The sequence below is a fragment of the Antedon mediterranea genome, chromosome 6, assembly GCF_964355755.1.
Source record: "Antedon mediterranea chromosome 6, ecAntMedi1.1, whole genome shotgun sequence".
NCBI classification, from domain to species: Eukaryota; Metazoa; Echinodermata; class Crinoidea; order Comatulida; family Antedonidae; genus Antedon; species Antedon mediterranea.
The window spans coordinates 26837114-26862457 of record NC_092675.1 but is presented as its reverse complement, the minus strand read 5'-3'; the positions used below and the strand labels follow the sequence as shown (position 1 = coordinate 26862457).

The 25344-nt window shown below is 34.3% G+C and overlaps 1 protein-coding gene and 1 long non-coding RNA gene across 2 annotated transcripts; both read left to right on the top strand.

Annotated features, from left to right (window-relative positions):
- The first annotated feature begins 3821 nt into the window (after positions 1–3821).
- Positions 3822–8309, top strand: LOC140052096 (gamma-butyrobetaine dioxygenase-like). The gene is made up of 5 exons (XM_072097499.1): positions 3822–4519; positions 5291–5396; positions 6967–7172; positions 7425–7591; positions 7939–8309. Exons 1-5 carry the CDS (start codon positions 3870–3872, stop codon positions 8082–8084), a joined length of 1275 nt encoding a protein of 424 aa, XP_071953600.1. The 5' UTR covers positions 3822–3869; the 3' UTR covers positions 8085–8309.
- Positions 8310–16671: 8362 nt separating this feature from the next.
- On the top strand, positions 16672–17929 carry LOC140052655 (uncharacterized). Its single transcript, XR_011845643.1, has 3 exons — positions 16672–16706; positions 16827–16967; positions 17864–17929. It is a non-coding gene; the product is annotated as an uncharacterized lncRNA (long non-coding RNA).
- Positions 17930–25344: the final 7415 nt, after the last annotated feature.

Here is a 25344-nt window from a genome sequence, read left to right as displayed (position 1 = left end):
TATACATAGAGAAATAGTTTTATGTTTCAATTTTTTACATATTTAACCATATTTTTATTAAAACATAATTGTAATTTTCTTACATGCTATTCACACTTTATATCTTAATTGTGTATAGTTTTATATTTATAACAATTTCTCATAAAAATCTAACTTTTTCTAATAGAAGTATTATTCAAAGGAAGATTTAGAAACTAAATCTATGTTATGGCTCGCAATCAATCAATCAATCAATCAAAATCAACATTTATTTCCAAAATGGTGGCGTCATCAAAAAAGCAAAGCTTGTGTCTGGGACGCCCAAACAAAACAATCAAAAGCAAACATAACATATAAATAAGCCACAGAAATGAATATAACAATAAAACGTAAAGCGGTACATTTCAATTGTAGTATAAATCATATTAATACATTTTCAATATTGCTAAATGTAAATATATTAACAAAAAAAACATGGCAGCTAAGTATTGTTTGATAATAAATAATATTTTGCAGTTTTTTTGAAATTATTTACATTATGTACGTTTTGTAACGAATGAGGCAAAACATTCTAAAGTTTTCCACCAGAGTATCTAATACTTTGGTAAAATATAGTAGTCCTGTGTTTTGGGAGATGAATATAAGAAGATGACCTATCTTTGATAATTCTTTGCTTGTGTACATTTTCTTATATAGGGCCTACATAATAATGGTTTTTTAAAAAATTGTTATAATAATTTATACTTTATCTTGTATCTAGTCATCAGAATAAATATCTAAGACATTTCTTCATTTTTTATTTTCTTTAATTATTAGAGGTAAGCTTTTGCAAATTTGGGAAATAGGCCTACGGTAAAACCTATACATGGCTCAATCCGGATCATGAAATTATTTCCACCAGATGAAAGATTATCTTTCTTTCAGTGAATCAACATGTTTTAGTTTGCTATCTTTCACAACAAGGTCATACACATGGCTGCAGTCGCGTGCTCAAATTAGAGCAACCGACCGACCGACAAACCGACATAATGAGCTGTTGAGTCGCGTTTGCACGCGACTAAAACAATGAGCATACTAATAGTACAGTGTCACGATATTACTGCCAGACACAAACACAAACTAGTAATAATAATATGTTTAAATGATTTAATAGTCCAACAAATACAGTTCGTTTCAAATGGCTATATTCAATGCAAAATAACAGTCCACGTGACTCTGTCCGTGTACTTCGGCGTTCACAATGAATTGTTCCACAGTGTTCCAATACTGCAATGATCACTAGAAGACTTTATCTTCGACGTGCCTCTACACTACTTCTTATTACAAATAACTTTATATGGAGATCAGCTTCTCCTCCGACCATCTATAGTAACATAAAACATGCATTTTCTAATATTTACGATTCCATAAGTAGAACACAATTATACTAATAAATAGTTTACAGTTACTCTTATAACGATAGTAGTACTCACGGTCGTTATTTCTCCACTTGGGCTTATTGAGTTCACAGTTTTAACGTGTAGCATTAGCTACCTTTTATCTATGTATTCTGAATAATGTGCCTTAGCTAAGGTGTACATCAACACTCTCCTAGCCCACATCTATTCTCTACGCCCCGAACTGTGCAACTGCTGATTTAAACCCGTGGTAGAACATTCTATCCTGCTAATTTGCATAACAAGTGATACCGTGTGTGCAAGTGAGTATCCAATCACAGACTACCACTTGGTACATACAGAAATATAAAGCGTGTTCTGCACTGATGAACTTCTATTGTATTGTAAAAAAGATCGTAAGGTAACTGAAAAACATAAATCTAACTTATCTCGTGACATACAGAAGTTTCTTGTTTATAGACGTTACAGTACTAGACATTTTTACAAAGATGCCCATATCAATATATTATCAACACTTCAGCTTTCAATAATAGTTGACCATGTTGTTAACAAGGCCATATAGATGGCTGCAGTCGCGTGCTCATTAGTGTTTACCGACCGACCGACCAACCTACCAACTGATCGAAATTACTGAACATGTTTAAAAATGTTGAAATGTTTAAAAACATTTATATTTTTTTAATTTACACGTGCGTAGCCTGTCACTTTTGACGTGCTCGTATAACGTAATTTCGAGTTGAAAAGTAAGTCAAGAAAACAGAAATCGGGCAAAAAGAGTGCGCAATAACATTTAACGCGCAGTGCCCACGCAAAAATCTGCGCACTCATGGCAATTTTGTAAACGCTTAAGATTGCCTCAAACGTACTCTTATTTCATCGAAAATAAATTTTGAAACTTTTAAGCGCGCGTACGCATGCGTTACATGCGCTACGCATGTAATTGTATTGCCATATGATTATTTATGCCCTGAAATTTATGAGTACCAAATTTTATTTAATTGTGATTCATGGTTGTGAAGATATGATTACAAACGTGATTTCGTTAAATCGTGCGTACACCGCGTAATTTTTTATTGCGCACCGTGAAAACATAACCACATCGATTCCTGGCCATAAGGAATATACTGTGAACAATTGACTTAGCTAGATTAAACTGATATCAAGATAAGGTCAGAAAGCGATAAAACGCTTTAGTGATACCGGACCGACAGACAGACCGACAGACCGGCAGACCGACCGACATAGTGAACTATAGAGTCGCGTCCACGCGACTAAAAACGTCATATATTTGGGCTATAGGCTTTATTAATAGAGGCCTCGAATTTGCGAGTATCGCGCCTTTTGCTTCTTCACTCGTGGTCACTCTTAATTTGAACAAAGATGCTAGCCAGCTCTATAGATCTACTATTAGTAGTTCAATACTAGCGGTTGAGGCTGGGGTGGCTAGGCCAAGTCAAGTAAAGTTGGCTTACTTACTTACTACTATCTGAAATAAAAAAAAATAATAGGCCTAATAATACCTTGCTTAACTTATACTAGCCTACTATTTTAGTCCGTTAATATTCTTATTGTAAAACTTAAATATTATAGTAGCATATGCAAAATATATGCTAAATGTTGATCGTGAAGCGTACCAAATACAACAAATAAAACAGAATGATAATTAAATAAAAATATGTAGCTAGAGAATCATCACTCTTTCCGGGTTTACAAAATCGGCCGCACTATTTTATAAGCGATGTGTATCAGTAATTCAACCCGTAAGTAATCAATCTAACCTTAAACTGAACGTAACATAATCTGGTCCCGTTAGGCCCTATTCACCTTTAAATAGATATTAGTCAATTTCTAAAGCACAGCAACGGCTTTTAAAAAAACCCATCAAATCCTACATTTATTTTTAGAAATACATTGTTAACATATGTGGAAGTGATTGGAATAGTGTTATGCAAATTATGATTCGAACAAGTGTTACGCTTTAATGAAAATATATCATAGAGGTACAACATAATCATAATTTCACTCTTATACCTTGGATCACTTATATTGAATTCACCTCCACCATAGATTACTGTTATAAAAAAAATGTTTCTGTTATAATTTGTTAGTAGTAATTTGGAAAAAGCTAATTAATCTATGGTATGTCGATTCGACAATGGCCTTCACTCTAGTTTGTTCTGTTACCTTACCAACCCCGTGGCCCAAGGCATCTATCTTATGTTTCCTGGACATTATTAAACTTGAGAAGATCCAAAATCGTGCAACTTTAGCAGAGCTGCAAAAACCATCATTGGTATAGAAACGACAAACCTGTATGTACACAGACATGAAATGATTGGTAGGCCTATAAAAAAATATATATACCGTAGGCTTACAGCATCCCCACTTTTACAGTGGTACAGTCCTTTGTCATTTTTTTCCCCGTTTTTGCCCTTGATGAGTCGACAGTAATTCAGTGCACTCGTTGTTTTTTGATTGATCAAATGTACCAAAATGCTGCGAAATTGTTACCGCTTTAACTTGACAAATGTTTTACGATGTATCCCTGTAGCTGATACATATAGTTTCTCTAGTCAGAATTATGGACGTTTATATAGCTCATCCGGTAATATAGAGAGACGTCGAATGTCTACAAATATCATCATTGATACTACTTCTGAAACTATAGTATTAGAGGAAGGGGACATGAAGATTCAGTGTCCGTTTATTTGGTTACGTGATAACTGTCGTTGTCATTCTTGCTACCAAGAAACCGCTGGACAGAAACTCACACTTTTGAAAAAGCTTGATATAGATGTCTACCCATTAAACGTTGGCATGCACGATGATCAATCAATTAATGTAGAATGGTCAGACGCACACACGAGCAAATATCCTTTGAAGTTGTTAAAAGACGTCAAATTCCCAGCTTCGATTAATCCACTTGATGGACTTCATTTGAGGTACTGGGGTTCTGAGATGACGAGAGATAAGATACCGACATTTTCTTTTCATGATGTTATGTCTGATGAATCGTGGTTGTACTCATGGCTTGAAAGTCTTCATACACACGGAATCTGTATCTTGAACGGTCTTGGGGACCATGCTGGTAATCTGACCAGATTGGCAGATTGGGTGACACATCCACGAATGACGTGTCATGGGTAAGATGATAATATACAAGAAGTAGCTTAACACACCGTTTTCAAATAAATCAATCAACTCTTTTGGAAATAAAAATAAATATATTTAAAAAAATAATAATACTACATTCGGACCCAAACCTTTCTTTTTTAGTCTAACCATTTGTATTATTGTGATTCTTATGGAAGAGAATAGGCTCACGTTACGTTACAGTTACCACCATGGTGAATGACTTTTATGCGTTTCGCTTGGACGGTGTTTAATCCTTGTTATAATAGAGATTGAAAACGATGCTTTGTGCTTTTGATAAAACTGCCTAGATTTCGACCTTTAATATTTAGGGATAAACAGACAACTTCACAAAACAAACTAATATTATTATAATTTTACACAATTTTGTTTAGTATGATGACGCACTTAAGATGCCCAAACCAAATTTAAAAATTGACAAAAATAAAATTGACCAATTTACCAGCATATGACACCAACGATAATCCATCTTTTATACTTCAGTAATGCTTTTGTCGTATATTGATATATACCTATATACTGGTGTAGTTACAAATGATGATAAGTTTTAAACTAAATAAAATAATAGATTAATTGTCAGACAGACAGACCGACATGTACTGTACGGTACATAACGAATGCTCAAACAACCACAGTGACGGGAAACTGGAATCGAACAGTACGACGACCAAAGCACACTACTAAAATAATTATATACTTATAATTAAATCTGTAATTATTTTAATGTTGTGATAACGTGAAGTAAATTTCTCTTTTTTTAGGTCTGACTTCGCTGTGAAAGCCACGTCTGAAGCCACCGACTTAGCTTACACTGGCTATCCATTGGAGCTTCACACGGACCTTTCGTATTACTCATATGGACCTGGGGTTAGTGCCAGTTGTACAGTAGGCCTAATGGTTTATAAAAACACCCAATTTGTTGGAAATATTTTCCAGTCACTGAATGTCGGTGAATTTCACATCGACAAATGATATTTTAAGTCAGCGTTCCGCAACTTTTTTTGACCGCGACCCCATGATCCTATTTTGGGAATTTCGCGACCCAACATTGCGTATTTGATCTTACAGAAACACCCACACCCCATCCATCATCTTTACAATGTTCTACATTTGTTCCTAATGTGCTGACATATGTTCTTAAAATTGAGGGCGCTAAGCATAACATTTACGAGATCGAATCCACAGAAAAAAAATACTGACTGAACCAAAATTTAAGTGACCTTGTACTATTGTCATAGTGTCCTCTCCCTACATCTGGTAATGTCGTGGAAACGACCTCAATGCTGTGGCAGAGACATTGTGTCGTTTCCACGGCATCACCAGATGCATTGACTTGCTTGTGTGGTGGAAAGGGGGACGTATAATTCTGTGAACCCCAAACACAGTAGCTTTAAATCTTTTCCACCACGAACCTATGACATCCGTGTTGTTAACACGACGCTGCTCTGTCGACTGAACTAACCGGTCATCTTGGATATAAACAGGTTAATACCAACTTTGACGATCATGAATATATTTATGACATAACGATGAATTACGTAATATGAAGTACGTATAAATAGACTATTGTCCGACTGCTCAGTCATGTATTTTGTAACGGGTAATGCTCTGTTCGATTACTCTAAGCGCTAGTTTGGGTTCGAAACTCTGCGGATTTTTGTTTTTGTTTTTGATGAAATAAATATTGTTTTTATTTTATTTTGAAAGATATTGAGTTAAGTTAATTTAGGAAATAGGTAAGCTATCTTTGCGATTTCTACCGTAGGGTCGTAGAACCAGTTGGTAGGTTATTAAATCTACGCCCTAAAAGGGATTCCCCACTTGTATATTAACAACAAACTATGCGTCAAAAGTGTTTATTTTTTCGAGAGGGAGTGGAAGTTATTATATATCATACAAACAATGTAGAGCCGAGTATTTCCAACGAAATGGGGTTTAAAACATTGGCTGTCTTCCCTTTGTATGTGAATGATCTATATTAATAATCAGCGGGATGCCGAAACATAATGAAGTAAACGTGGCCGTGACTTTGGTCAGAGACAACGAATGAAATCAAGGAGTATATAAAAATACAATGTTATAAGTTATAGGATAATTATTGGAATAATTTGGATGGAATCCCCTCATCGCCTATAGGTCTACCAACACGTGCAACCACCAATCCACAAGATACAAAGCATCAAATGGTTAAATGTTTTAGAAATATTGTATGTGATTGTTTATTGGTTGTTTCGTTGGGTTCATAAAGGTTGGATGTAAAATTTACCTCAAGCCTATATTGTTTATTGAAACAAAAAATCAAATATAATGCAACAAATTACAGTAATATGTAAAGTCAGACATTTGAGGCATTTTGGGGGTTTTCCAGTATCTCAGTGCGTAACATTAGTGTTTAACATAATTCTATTTAACATATAAATAACTTTATTAAAACTAGGTTCAACTTCTACATTGTATACAAGACAGTGTTAATGGCGGACTAAGTGAGTTTGCAGATGGTTTTAAAGTGGCTTACGACTTAAAAAGGGACGATCCAGAAACGTTTGAAATACTCAGTACCGTGCCAGTGGCAAATGTATATGAAGGAATCCACTCAGTATCAAAGACTAAGTACCTTCTTCGGGCTTGGAAACCAATTATAAGGTTTATTATTTGTAATATTATTTTTTACACACATCTCTCAACCATCTGGACAACTAGATACTAACCGGAGAACTATTCCCTATGCCTACATCGATTACTTTTACCACTAAGAAAATTATCCTTTAAACAACTTAAAGTGAAGTATTTTTTGCCATGGTGCTTTAAAAGTAAGTCTACATGGTTTCATCCAAATTAATTAATAAATTTAATTATTAAACTATTAATGTTTTATCAATGTTGCTTTTCTTTTAGAATGAGCAATAGTGATCATGTCGAAAATGTTGTATTCGCCTATTCACAACAAGATACTTGTATGAGCGTCGAGGTTAAAGACGTCAAGAAAGTGTATAAAGCGATGAAGACTTTCCTGGACAGCCTCTATAGTCGAAACAATTTGATATCTCTGAAACTACAGCCAGGTATGAGATGAGATTGAAATAACTTTTATTCTAAATAATGCAACCTAAAGCTGTCTACACTATGAAACTAGTTGACAAAAAAGTGTGATGTGCCAAAATATGGAAGTGATGCCCAAATATGGTAGTGATATGACATCATCATGTTAAATTTGATAGTGTAGACAGAACCTAATATCGTCTATTTAATTTGACAACTTGAGTTTTTATAACCGGCATAAATGTATATCTTTACACTTTCCCCATATAGACCATTTTTATAATGTTGCCAAATTATGAAAAAATATCATAAAATAAACACCAATAAATATTAATAATAAATATATAACGTTCTTTTTTTCGGTCTATAGGTGAAGCAATTATTGTTAACAATACTCGAGTATTACATGGTCGAACAGCTTTTGAAGCAGGGGGTCCAATTCAGCGTCATCTCCAAGGGTTATTTCTCGACTGGGATGAAATATATTCACGAATGAGAGGAATGTCTGGCAAATGAAAATACTGAAATTCTAAAGTGTTACAAGTTAGAATGGAGGATAAGCACAGTGAAACAAAATGAATCCAGTTTAAATGCATTAATCAAAATAGCGTAGTAGGCTAATACTTAATTGTTTTCTCTCTATCTTTCTTGAGGAAACCCATTTTTAATTCAAATGATCTTTTAGTATAGGGGTGTTACAGGTTAATCGGTATCAAAATCTAATAAAATACGTCTATATAATTTTTATTGAACCACCTCTGTTGATTTCCTAGTTCGACTACAAAGTTTGTAAGTTAAGTAATATTCTTTTAATGAACTTTTTCATAAGTTGGACATCTGTCAGAGTTTACACTAGCACCAACTGCAGCCGCAGCTTCCACAGTATCATGGAGCACTGTATCCTGGTAGATTGGTAGGTCATTACTACTGCTGACAGCCTTGGTTTCATCATAAACGCCTCATTAACTACAACATAAATAAGCATTATCATAATGATAACCATCAACTTTAGTAACTTTAAATTACCAGTAAAATTCTGTAAAATAAGTACGTAAGTACACAGGTTCATTTTCGTGTTGGGAGTCCTAGGCCTAGTACATAGGTGAACATTCCAAAAAGAACGAATATTGCATAATGATTTAAAACCGGCAATCAGTTAATGGTAGCCTACATGCCCAGCTAATAATATTTATCAAATCCGTGTACAAAAATAACAATATTATAGATTGTGTAACTTGTATGTCCTACCTTTGCCATGGTTTCTGTCTGATTTTGTTGACTTATTTCGTAGAATGAAAACAAAACCTATAATTTCAATAGTAATGATGACAGCAGACGACACACTTATCCGGGCAACCACTAGGCCTACACCATAGCACTCATTACATTCAAACAAATCGGTTGGTGTATTCGTATTTACATTTGTGGTGGTGGTAGTAGCACCAATCTTAACATCAGCTCTAGTTGTTAGATCCACCGGTACGGGGCATATTCCAGGATCTAAACCTATAAGGTTATAAATATTTCAAAATTTAGTGACAACGAAAAATATTTTTTAAAATAATTATTATGAGTGTGCGTGACACAACATTTAAGTTTTTTTCTTGTTTTTAACCTAATGCAGTAGTGTGTATTCGATCAAGCAGACTACAAAACATACCATAATAATAATACGTATTACTCAATGCCAACTATGTACTTATTTACTTAAATACTTTTCTTATTAAAATATTATGCAGCTTTGGATGTCAGCAGATATCCATCAGACTGAATAATATTTCTTGATTTCTTTCTTTATTTATCCAAAAATTAAAAACATAATACATAAATATAACATTATATTATATAAAACATTTAAATAATTGGATGAAAAGGAAGAAGAGAAAAGGCAACTTCATGCCTATCTAGCTCTACTCTCTGTATAACTATAATATTTAAATTTTATTCAAATAAAACAAATCATATTATGATAAATTTAATTACTAATAAATAATAGTATAATAGTAATAATAATTAATAATAGATGTATATATACATATATATATATCCAAAGGCAAATTACTGAAAAAAATGACAATGCTGTGGGTATCAGTGGCTGGATCTCAATGGAGATACAAAAATAAAAAGCGAAAAGCTAAATCAAAACGATAAAGTAAACAGCCAGAAAAGTTAGCAGAGCTTTCGGGCAACACTAGCCTTTCATCAGTGCAAGTGAAGGAATTTATATATATATAAATACAAAGGCAAATTACTGAAAAAATGACAATGCTGTGGGTGTATCAGTGGCTGGTGGATCTCAATGGAAAAAAGCAAAACAGCCAGAAAAGTTAGCAGAGCATATATATATGTATATATACATACATATAGTATAGATAAATACTTACATGTAAATGCATAAATAATTTTAATATTAAAGTATAAAATATATTTATTTTAGATGGACTCCTGTATGTACAATTTAATGGTAAATACCAGAGTCTAAATTCTGTTTTCCACTAGTATGAATATTATTCGCGCGAATCAAACATTCTTGAGTTCTATTGGTTGTGTGCATCCGCACATGCGCATAATGCTAAACGCTTTCGAAAAGCGCTAAGTGGAGACAGGCTTAACGTGAATAGTTAGATAAGACTGACCCTCATTATAAATTGTTATTGTGTGTGACGTAATTTTGTTTAAATCGATTTATTGATTATATATATATCGGCTTATATGGCAAAATTTTAATTTTTATTGTTAATAAGAGAAAGTTCATTACGATTGTACTGTAAAATATGTGTGGATTAATTGGCCCGTGCCCTAAAGATAAATAAAGCCAGGCATCATAGCCTGGAATGATGATGAATAAAGAATACCGTATATCATTTGAATATCTAAGATGTTTTGGAGCCATCTCTAAATTTACATTATGGTATTGGTTGGATTTGGTATTTTATTTAGACAGATACTGTTCTTAAGTATGTGTGTCATACACTCACCAGTAGATTCGCAGATAATGGTGTTTACCTCATCAGTTGTTGAGCAGTCCATGTTTTCATTAATTATGTTACTCGTTCCGACTATCATACACCTCGATTATTGCGCACCCGTTCGAGAAGTTCCTCTGCAGATGGACATTAAATTTACTACTAAAGCCGAGATAGAGTATTTCTAAAACATTATCTATTAATTGATGGTATTCATCATTACTATTTATGACAGTGATGTTCCCGCCAATCAATTCACATTCTCGTTGGGTGTCAATACACGATCTCTGTTTCTTGGTCACTTGAACAAATTTATAGCAATTCGGGTTGCCATATACATCATCGACAGCTGAAAAAGGCAAATAAAAGTCAAATATTCCATTACCGAGTTATTACGTGACCATATTATACACAATTCACTACCGTATTAAAAATTGTATTGTATTATTGGAATTGTAAATATAAAATTATTGTTTCAACAATAATTGAATGAAGCGTTACATCGCAAAATCGGCCATTTCATTTAACATTTAAAAAAAGATGTTGTTTATATTCCGGGCCAAAGAAAAATAGTTGGTCGGACTAATTGTCAAAAAGAGTACAGAAAGCGGATAGAATTGTGTACCTAGATGACGTCATTGTAAGTGCGATGACGCTTAAAATCACCTTTGAATTCAGATCAAAACAAATGATCGTGCAACAAACACGTTCATGTTAAGCGCGTGTATCCATCCAAGCAGAAAGAGAGAGAAAGAAAGAAGAATTAAATAAATCGGGTTTTCTTTCAATCACAATAGAACGAATCACCTATAGGCCTACTAATCTTCAAATACAATACATAATAAGCCTATGTAAGTAAAATGTTTAAAGATATATTGTTCCCCAAAAAACATGAAAAATGAAGATTAATTAAGTCAGACTTTGAATAGGTTATTTTGTAGTTTTGATAAAGTTAATCACTTCCGTAGAAAAAAAACCCGAAATGTTTTCACTTATAAAATAACATAAAAAATAGTTAAATTCAACCGAAAATCCATTGGCTGGCAACAAATTTGATCATTTTTTGCTTTAAATCACAGTTTTTCCAGATAAATATTGTTTAGATCCAATTTTTGTTCACAAGTGGATAACTATTATGTGACATTAAAATGGCATATTCAACAACAAAATTGTAAAACTTATTTTTCAGGGGGACAATACATAATAATATTGCCATTACGTACGTGTATCACGGGTATTTCCACCTGGCTCTTGGTATTTCCATCCTCCATTCACATGGTATATCACGTAACAATCCGGTCCTGAACACTCAAAACCACTATACAAATACAAAAGAAATACAATTACAAAAAATCAACATGATTTTAGTTGTCACAGTATATTAGAGGTAAGCTTTTTCTTCTCTCTCCCCATTTTGTGAGGATTTCACCGACTTTTATTTTTGTTAAAAACACATCATATTTCCTTATGAAAACATATAGGCCTACATAGAAATAGTTTTATCTTTTATTTTTTACATAGAAAAACATTATTATTAAAACATAATTAGGCCTATAATTTTCTTACATGATATTCACACTTTATATCTTTATTGTGTATAGTTTTATATTTATAACAATTTCTCATAAAAATCTAACTTTTTCTAATAGAAGTATTATTCACAGAAAATAAAAAAAGATTGTTTAGGCAACAAAAAGAGTTTCAATTTCTTAAAATGTATCTCCTGGTGGGGCTAAGGCCTCTTTCCACCCCGGCCCTATTACAAAAATTCTTTAATAGCACAAAATCCCTTTTTGGTGGTGAACATTTAATGTATATTTAGATGGAACGATCCGAAGTTTTAGTAGGCTAGTCTCTGAATAATTTAATTGTTGATACCCAAAAGTTAATTTTAAACGAAACATGAGTAGGCCTACTCACGGTGGGCACTGTGCCCAATTAGGACAACTTGGCAAACAAGCACTAAGAGTAAGACAGACTTCATGAATTCAGGCATACTAGTTGTATTCATAGAACTGATATACCACTACAAAATCGACGAAGTTACAGTTAGTTCAGTGTTTTCTTCCTTATTATGATTGCCTTTCGCTTTATGTTTTAGTGCGTAAAACGAATCAAACAACAGAATATCAATAACAAAACATTAATATAACAATAGGATAATGGATGATTGATTCATAATCATTGCCTATGTCTATTTATAGCTAAAAATCTAAAATTTTCAGTTTTTAAAAGAGGACATGAACAATACGTTTGTTAGCTAGACCAATGCACGACAAATTCACTTTTCCCTGTCATTTTAATCATTCACGGAATAGATTGGAAATAAAATGGACAGAAAACAATTTTAACTTATATTATTTATTTGTTATTCAATTGACATATTTATCATCCTTGACTTTTATTGTACAGTATAGTACAGCGTATTTCGCTGATTTTTCGTTGGGTAGTCCTCTACACACAATTTATGTAGGCCTATCGCAACATAATTATACATGTCCCAAACGGTGCCCCGTACGCTGTAGTAAAGTGCCAATATTCAGCTCTACAATATGGCCTACAGTTACATTGCCCTAAGCGTGCTAATGTTTAGGCTCATTTCTGTATTCTTGTCCGTGATATTTTATATTTCAGATGCGTCATTAATGTTTTAGTTAGACTAATTATTCTTTGTAAGCTTTAACGACCTTTAAACAGCTTATCATTGAAAAACAATCAAAGTGGTTCGTATAACTGAATAAGAAGCAGTTGTTTGTTATGTTGGAGTATAAGAACTATTAATTTATATATTTGCTTTGATAAACACGCACAGGACTCGCCGGGCTTATCTTTTTAAGTGGGTGCTATAAACACAAGTTGGCTTGTACCATTTTTTAAGGGATGTTTATTCTACATATAAATGATCACGCTGAAAATCGTACTAATTGTCGACTCGGCGGTAACTGGAGGCAAAGGTCTGTGGGGTGGCAAATGTGTATTATTATGACGTATTCGTGTCACATGTACTCTGAATAACGACACTTACAAGTTTTCCTGTAATCTTACTGTGTACTTATACGTCCAGCACGATTGTTCCGGCAGGATAATTAATGTTTTGTGGGAGAGACTCCTGGCTACAGACTGGACTTCTCCTATGTCCCGACAACCTCGACCGTCGGTTTCGAACTTTGCGGTGGTAAAGCACGGTGAAATCAAATACTTGCTAATAACAGTTTGTGTTTGTTTCAGATTTAGTGAGGCTTACAGATATAGGAATCATTAAACAAGGAGCGCATAATCCCCCGCCACATATAGGAGGAATGTACCCCGCACCAGTTTCAGGGGTGACCTATTCTTCTTCTTTACCAGCTGTACCAGGAAATGGATCTTATCCCCCAGCACCTGAAGGTGGACCAGGTTATTCTCCACAGCCTGTGCCAGCTGGAGGAGTGGATTATTATTATCCATTTCCAGCAGGATCGGCTTATCACCCACTAGCAGAAGGAGCAGCTTATCCCCCACTAGCAGAAGGAGCAGCCCATCCTCCACCTGCAGAAGGAGCAGCTTATCCGCCACTATCTGCACAAGGAGCAGCCTATCCCCCACTACCTGCAGAAGGAGCAGCTTATCCCCAACTACCTGCACAAGGAGCAGCTTATCCCCCACTACCTGCCGAAGGGGCAGATTATCCCCCACTACATGCAGAAGGAGCAGCTTATCCCCCACTACCTGTACAAGGAGCAGCTTATCCCCCACTACCTGTAGAGGGAGCAGCTTATCCTCCACTACCTGCAGTAGGAGCAGCATATCCCCCTCAACAACATTCGGGTTATCCTCCACCATTTGCAGGAGCGAGTTGTCTCCCACCACCCGCAGTAGTAAATGGAAATCCACCAATGCCTATGCCACAGTCTGACAGGCTTTATACTGGTGCTGGAAACTTACCTGCTGTCGAGGGTAATCTCAAACCCTCTGGTGACTTTCTAGAAGGGTGGTACCCACCGAGTCAACAACCTGTCTCTCCACATCTAACACCTACAACTGGATATCCTCCAACGGTACGATAATTTATTTATTTGTTGCTTCTGATTAGTTTTTATCAAATAGATCTGAAATATAATACTTTTTTAAATAGTTAAGTGGTAAAACGATTTCACCACAGTTCTGGTGGTAGAGGAAAGACTTAAAACTGAGTCTACACATTATGTGCACTTTAAAGAACCCAGTCTGTCTTTCGGAAAGGAGTTCTGGCAATGGACTATAGTATTGTGTGTTCTGTTTAGGTTATAGTTTTGTAGTGTTTATTTTTGTTTATGATTTGTTAAAATTATAGATTGGTATGACGACACCAGGCTACAACCCAGAAGTTCCAGGTCTTCCATACAACCCAAGCCCACTTTCAGTAAGCATTTTGAGAGAACTCTCATTTACTGTAAAATAACCATTATAATTATCAAATTAGACCCATTAATTTTATATTGTGTATTATTTATACAAATTATAATTTAATATACATATTTATATTCTTGTGTATTCTTTATAATTTGTGTTTATTACACATATTCTTCAAACTCATTATCAATAAGTTTAGTTGCGGATCGTGAATTTTGGCTTTAAACCTTAAATGGAAAAGAGCAGACAAGATGGCAAAAGACGAAACGTTGACGTTGTTGCAGCCTTATGTCTCAGCCAGGATGATGAAAAGGATATTTAACTTTTTGCTTCAATGTATTCTTCTTTCTTGTTCTTTCATTTTTGTGTCCTTTACATGTTACATCTCATCTGTCGATAAGCTGTATAGGCCTATAGTAATAGGAGAAACAAATTTCACTCCTCTCTGGAGCAAGCATCCATTTAATATTTTTGTTCTTGTTCGAAACAAGGTTAGAACATTGCTCAGTATCAATGAATCAGTGTTTTATTAACATTTATGGTCTAACAATAGGCCCTAAAATGAGTTCAGTGTGTGTGCTAGACAAAGTCAAATATCAATATAGAACTTATCTGATTTCTAGGCAAAAGGCCATGGAAAGGTTAATCGCAATGAATGTTACATTCGATAAGGGGTGGGCAAAGACTTTGGACAGTGAATTATCATGCAATTTGAATTGTGGTAAATACATATAGACCCTCACAAAACAAAACACTCAGATTCAGTATCAGTATTTATTATACCTAACACAATTTGTTGTGTAGTATATATATCATTCAATTCAAATAATTAGTCATAACAGCTACTTTGATTGTATTTTCATGTTCAATTGTTTGTTTCATTTTTTGCATTGTTTACCTTATCTTTTATTTATCATACTATTTACAATCAACAGTGTTTACGTTGCTTTTCATATTTGCATTTACGTATTTATTTTTGTATGAAAATGTGATATCATCTACTTGAACAAAATATTTAGTGTTTTATAGGCCTATATTGTTGAACGAGCCATTCTTAGAATACTACAGTCTGTTGACTCATGGGTTGAGATACATGGGCAATAGCATTTGCTTGCAAACTCAGTGTTTGAAAACTAAGGTTTACTAGTATATACAGTACTTTTGACTTATTTTCTAAAGTTTGCCGAGGGTTGTCAACTGGTCTACACCAGGAAAATTTAGCAAAGTTGTTTTTGGCAAACTAGGAGTAACTCTACGTTTGCAAATTAAAGTTTGTTTGTGTCTTTTTTTTTATAAACACACGTACTATTCTAGATTAAACTATAAATGACTGATTTCGTCTTTAGTAAATGAATTTCAAATGAAATTAACCATTGAAGTGGCAAGGGTGCACCCGTTGTAGCCTATTGTGATCGGGAGATACTAATCAGTGAGCGTACATTAAATGCGTCCTCTAAATAAAAAGGCAATAATCGGTGTACCCATTTGTTGGAAAATTAAAAATACTATAATAGATCAGGGCATAGGGGAAGCTGTTGACCAATCAGATGGCTTGAAATTAGGCAAGGTATACTGTATATACATTTGAATAGCTGGCAACTTTTTCCCACACAGGAAGATTTGTGTGTTTTATAAGAATGAATGACTATTTAATTCTTTCTATACGGGATTATAAGTTAATAGCTCGATATACAGTGAATACTTTTTACTATTTTTTTAGGGGGCACCAATGGCATATCGTTCTCCACATCCAGAAGAGCCTACCATGCCTATGCCCGATCCTGCACCAGCTGCTGCACAAGTAATTAATTCTTTTTTTTATAAAATGTTGTGTTATACAAAATGGTGTGTTAATAATTTAAATTTTGAATTCTAGATAAGTAATCAATAACTTATCCAGAGAAATTGTTATGTTATTCAGTATCAATCACCAAGCCAAGTACCGGTAACACCTGAGGAACATTATCAACCACATATCCAACAAGCCAATCAACATCCCAGCCAACCTCCATCCAGTCAGATGTCGAATATGAAAATCAGTGGCCAAAAAAAGCAACTAAAGGTATATTATGTGATACCAATATGTATTTTTATTTAATATTTCTAATATCGTATCTCAAGTTATGTTCACAACGAATTTAAGCTCATCCGAATCATCTGATTTGAATCCGCCGTAACTGTTTGTATCATCTGTTAACTCTCTTTTACCTATCTGTTTATAATTACGATCTCTGATGCACCCGCACAATTCCAGAAGTATGTAACGTTATACCACACAAGTTCGAACGCGCGCAGAAGACTGCATTTATCTCCGCTAGAAAAGGATTTCTGTAAACATCTTTACAATAGTCGTGTTACTTCTAAAGTTTTAACCACAATAATCCTATAATTGAAAGCAATGTAACCTTTTTTTTGTAATGTATTATACCATATGGTAAAAATTGTCCAAAAAAAAATTGAATTGTTGTTGTTGAATTGTTGAATTATGCTTATTTTGGTTGTAATTTTAGAATAGATTCAGATTCATGATCCTTTGCATGTCATGCTTCTGAGACGCTTACATGACCTTAACCAGTTGCATTCACTACAGAGGGTGATCATGTTTTAGCATAATTAATTTTGCTTTTTTGAAAATGTTGCTGTAAAACAGCGTCTAGAAATATCTTCATCAATTTTATTCGGCATGCCTTATTGATTATACTTTCAGGTTTTATTAAATCGGATGTTCTTAAACTGCAGTAGACCTACTCACAAGGCGTACAGAACAAACTTTGAACTTTCTGAATGATAGAATAGTGTTATACCTGTTTGACATGAAAATTTAAATGCATCAGAAATTAATCACTTTGTTGTTGTTTTTGATCAATATGTTAACTCAATCAATGTTTTCTGTACAAGGATATTAAATTAATTATTAATATTTTGTTATTTTTACACCGTGCTTATTTCCTGTTTTAGAAACAAGATGCTGTCAAAGGTAAATCCATTGACACTAATGATGGAATATTTGAGAAAGCAAAAAAAGAAATTGGTATGTTTCTTTTCTTTATATTAAATGCATGTACTATTACCCAAATATGCTTATGATAAACTTCGAAAATATTTACAGTAGAATCGGCTAATAACTCATCAGAAAATACTGATGGTAGATTTTAGTCATGTCATATTATTTTCATTATAGGTACTTCTATAAGTTCTATTTCATCTTTATTTAAATCTGAGGATAAGGAAGAATCAAATGAAGAAGGATCTGACCGACCGGAAGAATCTGAGAAAACTGATAACAGTGATGCATGTGCTAGAGTTCAGACATGTGATCAACCTTCCGAGTCTGAACAAATTGAAGAAAGTGATAAGGTTGATGTACATGTCGAAGTTAAGACATGGTGTCAAGCTACTGAAGAAGATAATCAAAGTGTAAAAGGTGATCAAGTTGATGTATCTGTTAGAGTTGAGACACATGAAGTGCAAGGAGGTTATCAAGATGCAGGAATGCATCAAAAAACTGAGGAATATCATGAACAAGTCGAATTTGATGATGATGATGAGAATTATGGTGATGGTGATTATGATGGTGATTATGATGATGATGATGATGATGATGATGATGATGATTATGATGATAATGATGATGACTGATTAACTAATTTATAATTATTTGAAAATAACCACCAACTCATCTCAAACTGAAGATTTTGATGATAGTAATAAGGAGAAGAGTGACGATGATAATGATGATGAGGAGGATGATGATGATGATGATGACTGAATAACTAATTATAAAGATTTGAAAATAACCACCAACTCACCTCAATCTGAAGAGTTTGATGATAGTAATAAGGAGAAGAGTGATGATGATAATGATGATGAGGAGGATGATGATGATGATGATGAGGAGGAGGAGGAGGATGATGATGATGAGGACAATGACAATGATAAATGATTAATTAATTTATAATGATTTGAATGTAACCCAACAAACTCACCTTCAACTGAAGATTTTGATGATAGTAATAATGATAAAGAGAAGGATGATGGTGATTATTATGATGATGATGACGGATTAACTAATTTATAATGATTAGAAAGTAACCCACGAACTCACCTCCAACTGAGGTTAAAATTTATGCGATTTCCGCAGAGACAAACAATTTTGTTTAACTTCTTACTTTTATATTTAATTTCAATACACTTTTATGCTGTGTGTTAATACAACTTATTTGACTGCTTGGAATGTCACTAGTCATACAAGTACTACTGCTATAGATGTTGTTAGTCATGTTGCCTTCTTTGTTAACCCAAAATTGCTTTCTGTGTATGAATGAATAATTTTAATGATAATAATAAAAGAAACAACAACTGAGTGATAATACATGTATACACGGGTTAAATGTTAACAAATGTGGACGTAAAACAATCAATTAAATGTTTGAGTTGTAGAAAAACAAATGATAAATTTTCGTATCGTCATTTGTTCTACATATTATTTTTCTGACATTATAACTAGAGTTTTCTTAAAATTGATCTTCTATAAAAAAAAAAACCTCTAATATTATAATACTTTATAGTATAGGATAATTGAGAAATAAACGTAGGTTTGAGGTTAAAAAAATATTCAAACAAGTAACGTATATATCATATCTAGAAAAACAATTAAAATACAAAAATTTGAAGTTGAGACGTCAACTGCATATTGGTGGCGCTGTTGCATTTATTCTTCTGACAGCAATGCCGACAAAACCTTTCAGCTAACGACAAGTAACAGTCCACTTCACATGTTTCGGCACAACCACGCTATACGTGCGTCTTTTTGTGGTATTATAATAGTTCACATTTTTCTAGAGAAAATATGAATGAAATAAAATATATATAAAAAATCGATGTTGTATTTCAAATAACGTTTTGTAAAAATAACTGAAACTCTGCTATCGATTTCATTTTTTCGGCGTTGTCGATTTCATCATAATTCCAAATATATAAACAAATCAGGCAAAGAACATTAATTCTAAACCGCCCGGTGATATACTGAAATTTAATTAATTAATTTGAAACGATAAAAAAGAGGAAATCTGTGAGAATGAGAAAAAGTCGCCCCAACCGAGATTCAAACTCGGACCGCCTGCTTGATATGCAGATGTCCTAACCATTAGACCACTGGGGCTTTCATGGTATTGTTCGAACTCGATTGGATAGCGACTCTTTAACATTCTCGGCGTGGTACGGCGGAACAGCACTAGTCCTCAGTTGTACGCACGCGCACCAGAGATCAAATTGATACGCCCTCATCTTACAGTATTTTTATTCACGAGGCGGGATGCTCCGAAGAGATACTTTTAAATATATAAACAAATCAGGCAAAGAACATTAATTCTAAACCGCCCGGTGGGTGATATACTGAAATTTAATTAATTAATTTGAAACGATAAAGATGAGGAAATCTGTGAGAATGAGAAAAAGTCGCCATAACCGAGACTCGAACTCGGACCGCCTGCTTGATATGCAGATGTCCTAACCATTAGACCACTGGGGCTTTCATGGTATTGTTCGAACTCGATTGGATAGCGACTCTTTAACATTCTCGGCGTGGTACGGCGGAACAGCACTAGTCCTCAGTTGTACGCACGCGCACCAGAGATCAAATTGATACGCCCTCATCTTACAGTATTTTTATCAAAGATCTTATATACTAAAGATGTGACACTACCCGCGTTTATGCGTAACACTTTAGAAGCGTCAAATTATAGTGCGCCCCCTCGCTTAAACAAGCAAAGATCTTATATACTAAAGATGGGACACTCTCGGAATTTTACGTGCAATTCATGTAACACACATGGAGCTCATTTTATAGGGCGCCCTCTCGCTTAAACAAGTAGATTTATGGATCAGATACGTCTACTGTATTGTAACTGAATACTCAATTTTTTTCATCACAATAATTGTGGTAATGTGCGATTAAATTATAATGATATACTTATTTCCTGTACTTTGTATATCTATTTGTTTTAATTACTGAATATTGTTGTTATTATTGAATGTTTATCATCATCCTCAAAATTATCATCTAGGAGTAGGCCTAATCATCACTCACATCACTACTACTTATTTATGCGAGAGTCGGTCCCTCTGGTATTAACACTAAGCGCATCGTATTCCGTTTATGTTCTTGATGTGTTGTTCTTTCATCCAGCAGCAAAACAGTGCAGATTAGGAAACTATATTAGTCAAATAGTGTGTTATAAACAATTAAAAAAGAACAAGAAGTCACTTTTTAAAATCACTACTTCGACTATTTTATTGCAGTAATTTTTCGGATTATATTTATAAAAAATCATAGGCTTAAGCCTACAGGCATGATATGAAACAGATTATGATAGTCAATTCTGAGACAATTCATACTAGGCATACATGTACCCATCATTCGCCATGACATTCATTTATTATTTTAATTTATGTAAAACCTGAGATAACAATAAGTTATGTTATAGTAGTCTCAGTTTAAAATTAACTCAATAACTATTGCGAAATGATGCACGGGCCACCCAGAGGAAATATAAAAAATGTAGAAACATTGAAATAAAATCATCATATTTACAATTATTCAATCATCATACCAGACCGTCGTAATGATCATCATTTCTAGCCGATAATGCACAGACCGGGGCGCGTACAGACCTCCTACAACTTTGACTTACCTCATAAATGTGATACTTTAATTAATTTTTTACTCTTCTTCTTATCACTGATTATGTCTCTGTTAAAGAATATGCGTAGGTTTACGTACGTTTCAATTAGCAATGTTTCAATTGCTGGTGAACAAAGATTCAACTTCATACCAAATCTATGTAACATGGTAGCGATTTTTAACTTTATTTTTCTGCTGATGTTTGATGTATGTAAGTATTTGTTAAAGTTAGAAACAAAAATCTTTTCACAGATAGATAGGACATTAACTACTTGGTGTGGTGGATTTGGGACATCAAATATTGTAGGGACTGCATTCCATACAATCTTCTTGTGACCATCAGTATTTGAGATTCTTCGAAATGAATATTGCACAAGTGGCAATTACGGTGTAAATAGGAACTTGGTTTCGTTCTCAAATCCGCGCGTCGTGTGTTCTGGGCCCATTTTGCACACCTGTAAATTAATAATTGTCTAGTGAGTTTTTGCTTTATCATAATTAACGTTTACGTAATTATAGGACGTCTACGTGCATGCTAATTGATTTTCAAATTGGTTAGGGCCTAAAATCAAATACTTAAGCCTAACCTGAAACCACTAACTAACTAACGGTTGAATTTCATAAATATTAAGTATAAGATTCAATTAAAAATTGTTTGTTAGGGCTACTCAATGGATAAGTCATATAACCAGGGAACAATACAAATAGTGTAATTTCACTGTTATTATAACTAATGTCCTAGCCTAATAATGATAATAATAATCATTTCATGCGTTAATATACTGTAATGTATGTAACGGCTAGTTAAATTAAACGAAATAAAATAACCATGAGACAGAAAGCAAATATTAACCATGAGACGGAAAGCATGAAATAATCAAGATCACAATTTGTTTATATTAAGTATTATTATTATTATTATTTGTATAATGTAAAAAGAGGGACTAGCCTAGGCCTACAGCGACATGCCAATTGGGCTTCTTGTAGTCTTTCGACCACATTTTTACTTATATGCCAACAATTGTAATGATATATATTTGGTCAATAAATGTTTCTTGAATTGAAAGTTTTAAAAATTGTTTGTTAAGAGTACTAAATTTTAAAGGATAAGTAATATAACCAACTAATGTACTAGTAGTAGCCTAATAATGATACTAATAATCATTTCATACGTTTAAATAATAATTATTAATAATAGGCCTACCTAGCCTAGTTTATTAATATATGTATAAATTGAATACAGCAAAGTAAGATTAGGCCTAGTCCCTAGGCCTACATAGCATATATTAAGATGTAGGCCTAGGCTACTTATTTAATTACATAAATTTACCTGTTCTTGTCTTTGGGAAAATTGTAAAGCTTAAGTTCTGGGTTGGCCTTTGAATTGCTTTTACAATTAATTGCAGCACAGTACATCCCTCCACTTTTTCTCTTTTCATTCATTGTTTCTTAACCATACAAACTTTGGCGCGACTCCTCAATCCCATTTTCTAAAGAATACTGCGATCATCGTCACGCAAAAGTTCGTTACTTGTTTAAGCGAGGAGGCACACTATAATTTGACGCTTCTAAAGTGTTACGCGTAAACGCGGGTAGTGTCACATCTTTAGTTTATAAGATCTTTGATATTTATTCACTAAGCGGTTTCTCGAGAGATACTTTTATATATATATAAACACAACAGGCATAGAAATAAATTCCAAACCGCCCGGTGATACACGGAAAATTATTTAATTAATTTTTGAAACGATAAAGATGAGGAAATCTGGGAGAATGAGAAAAAGTCGCCCCAACCGAGACTCGAACTCGGACCGTCTGCTTGATATGCAGTTGCCCTAACCATTAGACCACTGGGGCTTTCATGGTATTGTTCTTTAACTCGATCGGATAACGACCCTTTAACATTCTCGGCGTGGTACGGTTGGAACACAACTAGTCCTCAGTTGTACTCACGCGCACCAGAGATCAAATTGATACGCCCTTATATATAGATATAAATCCAAAGGCAAATTACTGAAAAAAATGACAATGCTGTGGGTATCAGTGGCTGGATCTCAATGGAGATACAAAAATAAAAAGCGAAAAGCTAAATCAAAACGATAAAGTAAACAGCCAGAAAAGTTAGCAGAGCTTTCGGGCAACACTAGCCCTTCATCAGTGCAAGTGAAGGAATTTGGATAACGTCATATATATATATATAATATTGCTAAACAGATACGATACTGCAGTATTAAAAATAGGAACTGGAGGCATGTAATAAATAAAAGAACTTGTATAAACAAGGTCATGTGGATTTTGAATAATAGATTGATATTTGGCGAGAATTCCTCTCTTCCACTGACATTTCAAAGTGGTATAATATTACACCATAGAAGCATAAAATAAATAAAAACGCCCTGGAAACCAACAATAGGCCGACGATGCTCAACTGCACTGTATAATAGTTCAAGCTTAAACGGATTACCTGGTCATACGCAACGCCAGATTTGGAACAATAAATTGCTAGTTTGTGCAAATACCTACTCAATCCTAAGGTGACCAGAGGATATAAATAGCATCACTGTTATCGTGAAAACGTAGGGTGACATCAAGTAGGCCTACATTTTCACTTAATTCTTTTCGGCGAGAAAATTTCCTGCCTATTCAAACAAATAACCCAATATACAATGCATATGGGTGGCAATTCACTCATTATTTTAGAAACAATAATAATAATATTATAATATAAATGAAAACTTATATAGCGCCGGTATCCTCCACCCATGTGGCGCTCATGGCGCTTTGTGCATTAACAACGTGCGAGAACATCAGCGAATAGCGACATCTTTAGGTTGGTCTTGAAACTGTTTAGACTAGTTGAGCATTTAACTGTTGCTGGTAAGCTGTTCCATACACTTGCGGCCGCAACGTAAAAAGATCTCTGACCCCACTGATTTTTCGCTCTACGCTCTTGAAGAAGGTTTTGTGACAATGATCGTAGGCCTCTGCGGGATGATTCGTAACGATCCACAAGGTCAGATAAATAAGCAGGAGCACTGTCATTTAGGATCTTGAATACGAACAACGCAAGTTTGTACTTAATACGTTGTTGAACAGGCAACCAATGCAAATCCATCAGGACAGGAGTTATGTGAGCGTTTGATTTTGTATAAGTTACAATTCTAGCTGCCATATTTTGCAAGCGCTGCAAACGTTGTATTTGAGATTTTGGTATGCCAAACAACAAGGCATTACCAATGTCAATTTTAGAAGTGACAAATGAGTGTACAATCAATTCAGCTGTTTTCTTGTTAAGATTACCGCGAATACGACCAAGGTTCCTAATCGATATGCATGCTGCTTTGGATACAGTTGTTATTTGTGCTTCCATAGTGAGATTACTATCCAGCATGATTCCCAGATTCCGGACCACCGATGAGGGAGCGATGTTAGAGTTTCCGATTCTGATATGTGTGATGTTGATTTTGGAGATGTTACATTTAGACCCGACGATAATAAACTCTGTCTTTCCATCATTCAACTTTAGGTAATTTGTTGTCATCCAATTGCGAACATCTTCTATACAGGCTTCCATCTTACTGATTGCTGCAGCAACATTCCTTTGCACTGGATTTACTGACACATAAATCTGTGTATCATCTGCATAGAAATGGAAATGTAGACTGTGTTTGCGAATAATGTCACCAAGGGGAAGCGTATAAATGGAAAACTGGCCAGGCCCAATTACTGACCCCTGTGGTACACCATATTCCAGGCA